Below are 11,039 nucleotides of genomic sequence, written 5' to 3'. Positions count from 1 at the left end.
GGACCCGAGCTTGGAAAGTGGATGAGACCACCCGCGGAGGGTGAGAATAGAGTGTGTGTGTGTGTATATATATATATATATATATATATATATATATATCATACTGCATTTTATGTTTTGTATTGTTCAAAATACAACATTTGGCCATCAACGGGCTGCACCCACTAATTTCTATTATTTTAGATTATAAAATAGTCTCTTGTTTAAATGTTCAGATAGGAATTTGCTTTTAACATTATAGATAGCAATGCTTCATAATTGATAGAAGGGCTGATTAACACACTGAGATGTAACTTCATAATTCTGACGATATTTCGGATGTTTAAAATAAATATCAAATAAAGACAAGATCAACAAATAGAACACGTTGTTTTATTGATACATTTTTAAGGAATGGGTAGATTTGAAACTTCCACAAGAAGACCTCCGAAAAAAGGATTTAGTCCCTTTGTTACCGCATCCAAAAAAACAAGACAAAAAAAACGCCACCCTGCAATAACGGGATTCCAAAACTAGTCAGAAGGCACAGCACTGACACTTCCAGGAAGTCACAAACCATTTGAGGAAGCGTCCAAGTATCTGTAGGCCTCTGAACGTTAGTAAAGGTCATTTTAAAGTCCCGTTTTGAAAAAGCTTCCATAGTAAACTCAAATGGGATGTGGCTCAAGTACACGGGAATTAAATAAAGCACAGTAAGAGGACATAAAAGTGTAAAACATACTTTATATTTTTCTAGTTCCACATATTAGTATTGTTCTACTTTGGTTGTAGTCATCAAAAGATTTGAGAATCGTTTACCTCTTTATTCTATTAATCTTTGGATATTTTTAGGGGAAGTGAAAATATCTGTATACAATACAAAACAAATCCTGTAATCCAATACATGAAATTTGGTAAGTATGTGATAATAAAATGTGTTTTAGTGACAACCAGTTTGTTCAGTTTTTGTTTAGTACTTGAATAACACTGCCATAATTCATTATACATAAAAAGGGTGTGCCTGAGTAACGTGGTGCACAGCAACACACTGGTGTCATCTTGTGTCGCTGAAAAGAGGAAGCAGCAGCGATGCATGTTGGGTGTCTCCCCTCCCCTGACAGGGCTAACAGCCTCCTGACAGCCTCAGAGTAGCTGTCAGTTTGTCGTGGATTGTTTCAGTAAAGCGGTGTCACCCTGAAACCCTGAAGAGGAGCAGCCTTTGAGAATGGTAGGTGAACATGATGCAATTGCTTGAAATATCTCCCTGTTGAGTTGGAGCGTACCGAATTTGATGCATTTGAACACATTGAGAAAGAAAACAACATATATATATATATATATATATATATTCTGTTGTTTTAACACTGCGACACCAGTCCACCGTCCCTCGTGATCTCACACACAGGAAACTACATTCTTGCATGTTGCAGTAAAAACATTTCCTGCCCTCAATATGTCAGAATATGACTGAACAGCTCCTGTGGAACAGCTTTGTTTCTATTTCTGACCTTTTGATCCAGCCACTTTACCTGAAGAACAGGAGCATCAGGAGACAGCTTTAATATTTTTTAGGTTGACAAAATTTAAATAATGTTTTTACACTGTTTGCAGTCGAGCTCTTTGGTTGTGTGTGAAGTGGATGAAAGTCTGAAGGCTAAACTGAAAAAGTTTAGATTTCGAAAAGAGACCAATAATGCTGCCATCCTGAGTAAGTGTCGTATACAGCGGTGAATGTCACAATCACTTGAAACAGACAATAATAATTGAAATTCGATACTAATGAAATATATGATGCAACATGGACTCTTTTATTTCCTAGTGAAAATAGACATGGCGAAACAACTTGTTGTTCTCGAGGAGGAGTATGAGGCAAGTAAAACACGGCTGTACTTCTCCTCAGAGTGATTACGTACAGTTCAAAGCCACCTGAACTCCACTTTGTGTTTCAGGACATCTCAATGGACGACTTGAGAAATGAACTTCCTGAGCGGCAGCCCAGATATCCTCTCTGAATGTGTGTGTGAATGTGAAGCGATGAGGAAAATAAACATTCGGCCCCCTCCTAATTTCACGCCAACTTGCAATAATAGGACTCTCAAGTTAGTCCGAAAGTGCAGCAACGACTCTCCCAGGAAAGTCAGAGAACATCAGATCAGAAATCTTCTAAAAGTTTCATTCATATAATAAAGGACTGTATTTTTAGTTCCTTGACAACAGGGCACGTTCATTGTTTACAGCTACAAGTATATCCATGCTGATGGCAGGGTGTCCTACCCTCTGTGTTTCATATTCTCCAGTCCAGTGGGTACGTGATATCCGTCTCTATATACATCTATCTAAACTGCTTGACTGACAGATGCCTGTTCATGTTTGTGGTGTAGAGTAATACATACAATGTTGCAATGCTTGAGGTTGTAAGGGGCTTGGTCTAATTATAATTTACTGCTGTAACTCTAACAGGTTGCAAGCCAGAGCAACAGATGATGTATGCAGGCAGCAAGAACCGGCTGGTGCAGGCTGCAGAGCTCACAAAGGTAATTATACCATATCATTATTATAAAAATGATACCCTTTGTTTTTACATACATTCATTCTACATATGAATCTATAATTATTATTTAATTGAAACCCTAATTATACATTTCTGCCATGTTCTGCTTTTCTCTGAGGTCTTTGAAACAAGAAACACAGATGACTTGACAGAAGAATGGTTGAAGAACCACCTGGCATTTTTTCGCTGAATATACATCTTATCGGTTTCTTTTCATAAACACACCTTTCTATTTTTTTTCTATTGTATTGTAATAAAATTTCTGCTATATGCAACAGAGTTGTAGTGATTAGTTTTTGCCATAATTCTATTAATCCAATAATTCTGTCAATTCTGACAAAGGTCTGAACTGAGCATCAACTAAACAAATCAATTATTTAATAATGTTGTAATAGAGCACAGGCAGTCTTACAATAATGTGGCTGAAAACAAGCAGTTACAGATACTTGGAAAGGAACAAACTGTGATGTAAAGTTTCTTACAAAATGTCATCTGCAATGTATTATTGGTTTTACAGCAGCAACATAATGACATAATCCAGTACCGACTTTCTGGCAAGAAAAAGGTGAATAAAACAATAGTGGGAGCCTGTGAGCGGAATCTACAAATTTAAAAAAGGCATTTTAGGAGATATTCCCAGCCCAAACGCTACGAGTACAACACAAACAAATGGAATCTGGTATTTGCATCTACTGCTCCAGATTAGGCGACTGTGACACGTGACAAGGTAACACTGAACGCACATGTGACAGTTGGTCTGGCTGTTTGAACAACAGATCTCATTCGCTGTCACTGGCGTCACTTGAGTCAGAGCCTCTGTCACTTCCGCTCCCACTCTGAGCTTGGGCCTCCGAGTGGTCACTGCTGCGGTCACTGTGTGCTGGAGAGGCGCTACGGCTCCTGCTGCCTCCTCTGTTCCCTCCTTCATCCTCACTTCCGCTGCCCTCGTCGCCGCTGCTCCGGGCCGAGTTCTTGGGCTCGTTGTCGTCGCTGTCGTCGTCACTGCCAAAGATCTCTTCCTCGTCTCGCATTTCCCTGGTCCTCTCCTCGCCGCTTTCGCTTCCACTGCCACTGGGTTTCCTCCTCCTCTTGTCTCGGTCCTCATCTTCGTCGTCGTCTTCTGCCCTTTGCTCCTGGTCTTCATCGTCCCTCTCTGATTCACTGCCAGAGTTTTCTGCCTCACTGCCGCTGTCCTTCTCTTTGTCATCGCCTGAACAAAACAATATTGTACAGCGATGGTAAATAATTACCATATGCTTTGACAAAATTATACTTTACCCAAGTAACTAATGTGTTAGTGACACATGGTTAAGGGAAACTGACCAGAGTCCTGCATGTCTTTATCCATGTCTTCCTCTTCATCTTCTGGCTCATGGTTCTCAAGCTGAGCTTTACGTGCTTCCTAAAAATCACAGCAATAGCAGCATTAATGAAAAGATTTGCACAGAAGAGATGATTTATGCTAGATACTTATTGAAATACGCACACATGCACACTTACACACAAATAAATCTGCACATGTAATGTGAATAAAGAAAACTGAAAATGACAGGCACACTCACCTGGGCTTCAAGCTCCTTCTCATTCATATCTCTGTGCTTACACACCAACACAGCGTTTGTGGTTGACTGTGCTCCGGCCTTGGCTCTTCTCTTGCTCAGACGCACTCTGCAGAACACAAGACAAGCTGTCAGAGGACAAAACAAGAGCAATTCTAACACTTAAACCCATCCTCAGGACACAACTGTTAGCTGACAATATGAATTTATTGGATGAATTCATTAATTACTCTTTTTTCAAAAACCTAAAAATGTTTTGTGATGCAGATCCTAACTGAGAAATGCGTCACACTCAACCACAAACAAACCATCTACTACAATCAATCAATAATTGTGTCGTGATGAAATAAACCTCTGTTCTGTACTTGGAGTTTACACAGTGATAATGTGATTCATATAAAGTCCTGTCTCTGAGGTCTGGAGGCCTAATTGCAATTGCTTAAGAAGAGAATGTGAGTGAAAGAGGGTTATCCCACTGTGCATGGTTAGCAATTAGTAATAGCAATCTGCTGCAATTACTCCTGTACAAAGTGACTTCTTCGCGTTGACATGCAACAACAAACATCTCTTCTAACCTTGTCTCAAGCTCATTGTAATAAACCCCATCGCCATCTCTGAAGATAAAGAAGTAGTTCTCTTCGTAGCCCTTGCTGGCTTTGTTCTTCACATTCCAGTTATACTCCCTGGCTATCTTGTAATCGTACCTGGAAGGAAAACAATTAATTAGAGACCAACAGGTGATAATAATTAATAAGTACAAAAAAACCTAATGTATGTTTAAATACATTAGTTAGCACATGTATGCTTACAGATCTTCAGGCATGTAATCCAGACCCTCATCCACATCTCTCTTACGCTTGCGAAGCGTTTCTTCATTGGGCAGGAAATAGGCCACAAACTGATTTCCTTCCTCATCCATCATACCTCTGTATTTTATAGAAAACAAATTAAAATGTATTTGTTAAAATGTACCTTTTGTTGCACACATATTCTGAACTGGAATTTTACAGGCACCTGATCATAGCCTGAGACATCATTTCCACTCCTGCTGGCCCTGATATATCCTTAGGTGCAGGATCAGAGTCAAAGATGACCTGAGCACATGGGTTTATCCACATCTGCGCAGAGACACAAGAGAAGAGTGTTTGCATGACCTTAGTTTAAATAACACAATTTATCTGAAGCAACAAGTGAGTTTTTAGAGATAGCTCACCTTGAAGTCAGGGAAGACAGGAAGAATCTCCACAGGAGCGACTCTGGGTTTACTGTAGTGCTGCGATATCTGAAAGAAGTAACACAAACCATCATTCAGCTTAATGTATTTAACTGTGGGTCAATGTGTGGGTTTGTAACTTCACACACCCCTTGCTATATAGACAAGCAGTTATGTATTTGAACAACCTAATAATAAGATCACTCACTGATTTCTGTGCATCCTCAAATGTCTTCTCAATAGCAGAAATTTGACTGTCTCTGTCCTTGTAGATGTCTTCTTCTGTGAATTGTTGTTTGACAGACACTCCAATCCTAAGTACAAAATATGTATCGGTTAATTTTTCACTTTCACCCAATAAGAGATATTATCAGGAGGAACACATTTTGATGACTTACTTGACTTCCACTTTCTCATTGGAAACGCCATATCTGTTAAACTCTGTTGAAATATATTCTGTCTTTCTCATCCATGGGACCACTTTGGCATGTTGCTGTGACCTTATACAAAACAAGATGTACTTCAACAAAATAATTCACATTAATTTAAAATAATACAAAATAAGCTGTTTGCTAGGCTTACCTCTTTGAACTGGATGGAGCCTGGATGTCCTCTTCCAACAATTTTTCATCAGCTGGGTCCAACAGTACTGACAATTTAAACAATCATTTCAGTTCACACTGATATTTTACAAGGCTGCAATGTTTGTTAAAAAAACAATAAAAGGGAAAACTATGTAAGGTGTGATCACAGATCAATGGACTTACTGCTAGGATCTATACGGTATGTGTCTGGGTTGATGAGATCAATGGTGACACCAAGGTCTGGTTCAGTGAGGAGCTCATGCTTGTGCTGCTTCTCCAGAGATGTGGCTTTATACTGTACAAACCTTCAACAGGAAAAGAAACATCAGGCCATGCTTAAGTCTATAACCAAGTGGTGGCTGTGATGCGAAGCTGGTCATTTACCTGTGCTGATCAAATGGATATGTGATGAACTTGGGGTCAAAGGGGATGTCAGGAAGGCTGTTGCAATACTTCACTCGACAGACCACTCCTGACCTACAAAAGGAGAAGACAAATTCACTTGTGGTTTGTTGTGTTCAGACCCTTCACTCTGAGATTATATAAATTTAAGAGCTTTTTCATAAAACCGTCTATGCTCATAGAAAACACATATGGCATTTTGAAACATCTTCACCTATGAACCAATAGAAACAAAGTATTGGACTAATCTTTGTTTCTGGGAGGAGCAGTTCATATTAAGTTAAAAGTAATTTGCTGTATTAAATAATATACTGTATGATGCATCAAAAGTAAGATATAAAATTAACTTTCCCAGTACAGTTTCAGTATCAGTATAGTACATAAAAGCAAACACAGGACAGTGTTAAAGCCACTCACCTCTCAGGGACAGTTCTGTGGGAGGATGCCCTAACAGAGGAAAAACAGCAACATTTGACAGAATTGTTAGATTCTTATAAACTACTTTGAGTGTGTGTGATACATATTTGACTGGAAAAGTCAGAAATAGCTAAATGCTGTGATTACCCTTGAAACCCCCCAATTACAAAAACACCTGTGAAGCTTCTAAATAAATATGTTCAGAGCAGTTTGGTCGCAATTGTATTTATAATTTAAGATACAATATAACCCCAATGAAAGAGATTTCACTTTTTCCTGGAAGCGATTATTACAATCTAAGCTTTACCAAACGCAAATTCTACTCCTAACAGAATAAGAATACTAGGCACATGTAATTAAAACGCAACGTAGAACATATTCTAGACGGCCGTGGATGCTCAGTTACGCAGGTTCGATGACAGCTGAATATGAAATATACTCACTAATAAGATGTGAATTTTTTGCGTAAAGCTAACGAGAGTTTCGAGATGCTCGTTTCATTAAATTAGCTGGTGGCAAGTGGCTAGCTAGCAGAATTAGCTTCCGGTACGTCTATTATTAACATAGTTAGAAATCGGTCATTGACTTTAATAACTTTAATTTTATACAGAGTTGTAAATTATATGTTGCTGTAAAGTATGTTAATTGCAGCTCAAATGAGGAGTGTTCACTTAAGCATAACGTGAACCTTGGCGGGTTTCATAGCTAATGCTAGCCATGCTGTGTTATGTCAAGTTAGATCCACGGTAAACATTAAAGCAACTGAATCATTTTTGGGGTTAAACCCATAGTGCAAGTATGTAAAACAACTAGACGAACTCATAGAATTATTATTTTACTATTACCTGTGTCCGTCTTCTCGTTGAGCTTGTGTCTGAATCGTTGGTGCCATGTTAATGACAAACTACTCACAAACAAAAGCCAAAGACTTCGTTTAGACTAACAAGCGACGCGCACAAACCCAGGCAAAACAAAACTAAGGCGATACAAATACAAACACACTACAGTCTCCTCTAACGTCTGTCACGGTGCATATTTATTTTTGTCCCTACAGGACGATGACCCGGTGATGTACCCCGACATAGGAAGAACCGCCTCTATGGTGCGCCCCCTACTGGTGTGGCATGAGACCTACGTAAAGAATCTTTATTTACATATTAATATATCCTCTGTTTGAATTTAACGCATGTTAATACCAACACGAGAAAAATTAAACAATTCCAATCTACTAGTTTTGTTTAAAAGCAATCCTTTTAATGTAATAACAGCATAGACTGAATGGAAATACAAAAAAGTGCACAGCAACAGCTTGAGGCAAAATCCCAAATACACCACTACTGTTTACCTCTCTTGATATCTCCACATTTTTACACAGAACTGTGTAATTTGCAGGTGGTCTTGATCTCTTGGTCACTGACGGAATATTCAGTTGCTTATAATGGCCATAAGATGTGGCCAAGAGTTATTTAAATTTTCCAGTCCATCACTGAGAACTAAGATTAGAGCTAGAATAATGTTGCTGTAATTTCCAACACTGCACATGGCGTTTTATTACATCTATCATAGTGAAATCATATAACAGTCTTAATAGAATCATAAACTCTGAATTATTTATGTTTATTTATACTTCTATCTAAACGTAATGACGTCACCACCTCCAATTGCAAAATTTGCCCCCTGTTAAAACATGGCAACAAACATACCAAATAACGTAATTGCTAACATGCACTTGCATATTTTGCTTTTTGCCATATTTAGTACACAAAATAATTGATCACAGAATGAACTGTCTCTCCTTAGTGCAAATGGAGCTCACAAAATAAAAGAATGATGTGCTGAACTTGAATCAAGCATTACACTCTACATTCATTCTGTTTCTCCAACATCTTAAACTCACTCTAAAACTATAAATGTTTTATATACAATGCACGTCCTACAAATCAGAGGACATTTCTCTGTCTTATTTACATTTTTACTCATGCTGCATTTTTCCATCACTTATTACTAAAAGTGGCTTACATTTATACATGTTTATTAGCAAGTACCATGCGCAACACTGGGCAAGGCAGTCAGTGCAAAGAAAAGCAGCTACCGCATATTAGGTTTTCTTTCGCCCAATAACTGCAACAAATGTCTATAGTTCCACTAGACTTCATTTTTACCCGCCTCAGGTCTGCACGTCTGTCTGCATAGGGGCATCAACTCTGCAAGAAGAGACAAATAATTGAACCTTGCACGTTCATATTACAATGCAAAAGGCCCTAAGTTGTTGAAAATTAAGACAATGTTCGTACCAGCTCAACATGTAGAACATCTGTCCAGGATCATCTGCAAATACGCTGTCAAAACAAAAGACCATTAAAATATTATGTTCACTTACCCACTGAGTACACAACTTTAATCCCATAATGGACATTGCTCATTAGGTTTCTAGTAATTCTCTGTATACTGATTCACAACAACGTTTGAGGACTTTTCAGGTATAAATTTAAGAGCTTATCAGGACACTTTCAAGAAGCTGCAGCAACACTAAAAATAATTACCAGGTAGCATAGTTAGTTCTGTTGTTGCTAACACCGAAATACTCTAGGCCAATTTAAACAGATTGTTTTAACTGAATGTTGACAACAAAAGCCTTGTGGGCTCAGTGCTAGCTGTGGGTGCCACAGTCAAAAGATGTTAAAATATCTTCTCTGTCTTTTCTATATAGGGCTTTTGTTTGTTTCATTGTTTGATAAGGGGAAAAAATAATAAAAACACAGAATGCAACAAAGAAACAAGTCTCTTACCCATCTCCCCAGTGGTAAAATGCCCTGTCCTGATAGAACATGGACAGGAACAACCACACACTTATGGTCTCGAACCAGAAGATAACAAATAGGAACCATAGCGATGAGAGCAGGACTTCACACAACATCCTGGAGCTCTGTAATGACAGACACAGAGTTAAGTTAATTAGGACACAGTATGTGTAAGCTCATTTCAGTAGGGACAAAATACAAATGCTTCCAATCGCAGACCAGTTTTGTGACCTTTAAACCCTGCTGAGCTGATACTTGGATCTATAACCAACCTGTTCTATGAAACAGTCGGCTCATTTCCTTTAGATCAGTGGGCTGAACCTTCTGCAATGCACAACCATTTCTTGCTTTGATTTTTCAGACACTTGTGCATAAGACATAACTGTGTAAAAGTACAATTAAAGGAATCATTGCTTGCTGCTTATATGACTTAACGGCCAGATTGTGTAGGCTTAATATATTGCTTGACTTATTCGAATATTAACCAAAACCAATAATCACTCTGGAACGTATTGCTCGACTCTTCAGTTGCAATGCTCATGTTTTATTTCTCTTATTTTGCTTTAAAAAAATAGCATCTTAAATATTGCCACCAAACAAGCTACGGTTACCTATCGATGTTTAGGGACAAACAGCCACGTTAGGTACAGGAAATAATCCATAACATACTGTTATAACCAATGGTCATTGATGCAAAAAAGTGATCATAACAATGTTAGCTTGACGGCTAACGGATAGCAGTCTGCTAACTTTTAGCTAATGCTGGATCTATGCCATCTGATTTAAGGTTAGGGGAGTTAAATGCTAACTGCATTCCAGCCTTCAAAATTAACGAATATTTACATTGCAAGTAATTATTGAGTATATAATGTCACATATTTCACAAATGCGGGCGAAGGGCTGAAGCAACTGTTTTACAGCTAGCGGTTAGCATTGCCCATACTGTAAATAGTATTTATGATAAGGTGAAGCTAAATATATTCATTCGCGTTAGATAACATTAACTACTTACTCAAGGCAAAGAGTGTTGAGACAACATTCCTTATCCAGGGTAGCCAAACATTCACAACTGTTTGAAAATCTTGTCACATATCGCGATGCATGAACAGTATTTCCGCTTCTTGTGCCTCAAAGCTGTGGTTCTCGTTACTTCACGGACCCTACGGAAAACATGTAACGTCCAAAGAGCTTCACACGGTAAAGAAACATTCATAAAACACACCCAAGGCAGGTTATACTAAAATTACTTTATTACAGCTCATTTCTGTTCAATATCCCTCTGCCAACACAATGGTAAATATAATACAAACAAAATAGTAAATTTGATCCTATTTTAATTCTGCTGAATGAATCTTTTTACACAAATTAAATCCACTTCGCCGTCTCTTATGTAGCATTTTGATAATTTCTCTGACATCAAATTACAAGTTCCATCAGCTATACATTTAATACAGGTTATGAGTTGTCATAGTAGTGGTAATGTGCCAAAGAAGAATACTGACATCTTTAACCTAATGCACTCTTATAATCTGC

At 38.2% G+C, this 11,039-nt stretch overlaps 2 protein-coding genes across 2 annotated transcripts; one reads left to right on the top strand and one right to left on the bottom strand.

Annotated features, from left to right (window-relative positions):
- Window positions 1-1,057: 1,057 nt before the first annotated feature.
- Window positions 1,058-2,805, top strand: gmfg (glia maturation factor, gamma). Its single transcript, XM_029170620.3, has 7 exons — window positions 1,058-1,207; window positions 1,591-1,687; window positions 1,799-1,848; window positions 1,929-1,978; window positions 2,202-2,284; window positions 2,440-2,513; window positions 2,649-2,805. The coding sequence occupies exons 1-7, from the start codon at window positions 1,205-1,207 to the stop codon at window positions 2,718-2,720; spliced, it is 429 nt and encodes a 142-aa protein (XP_029026453.1). The 5' UTR covers window positions 1,058-1,204; the 3' UTR covers window positions 2,721-2,805.
- An 81-nt stretch (window positions 2,806-2,886) lies between these two features.
- paf1 (PAF1 homolog, Paf1/RNA polymerase II complex component) lies at window positions 2,887-7,794 on the bottom strand. Its single transcript, XM_029170619.3, has 14 exons — window positions 7,551-7,794; window positions 6,706-6,735; window positions 6,271-6,363; window positions 6,070-6,191; window positions 5,885-5,951; window positions 5,701-5,802; window positions 5,511-5,616; window positions 5,303-5,371; window positions 5,104-5,207; window positions 4,899-5,015; window positions 4,665-4,793; window positions 4,093-4,198; window positions 3,854-3,932; window positions 2,887-3,740 (listed from the first exon to the last, which is right to left on the bottom strand). The coding sequence occupies exons 1-14, from the start codon at window positions 7,595-7,597 to the stop codon at window positions 3,310-3,312; spliced, it is 1,602 nt and encodes a 533-aa protein (XP_029026452.1). The 5' UTR covers window positions 7,598-7,794; the 3' UTR covers window positions 2,887-3,309.
- Between the last annotated feature and the right edge of the window lie 3,245 nt (window positions 7,795-11,039).

The sequence above is a fragment of the Betta splendens genome, chromosome 13, assembly GCF_900634795.4.
Source record: "Betta splendens chromosome 13, fBetSpl5.4, whole genome shotgun sequence".
NCBI lineage: Eukaryota > Metazoa > Chordata > Actinopteri > Anabantiformes > Osphronemidae > Betta > Betta splendens.
Note: the sequence above shows the minus strand (reverse complement) of the source record. Positions and strands in the feature narration are given on the sequence as shown.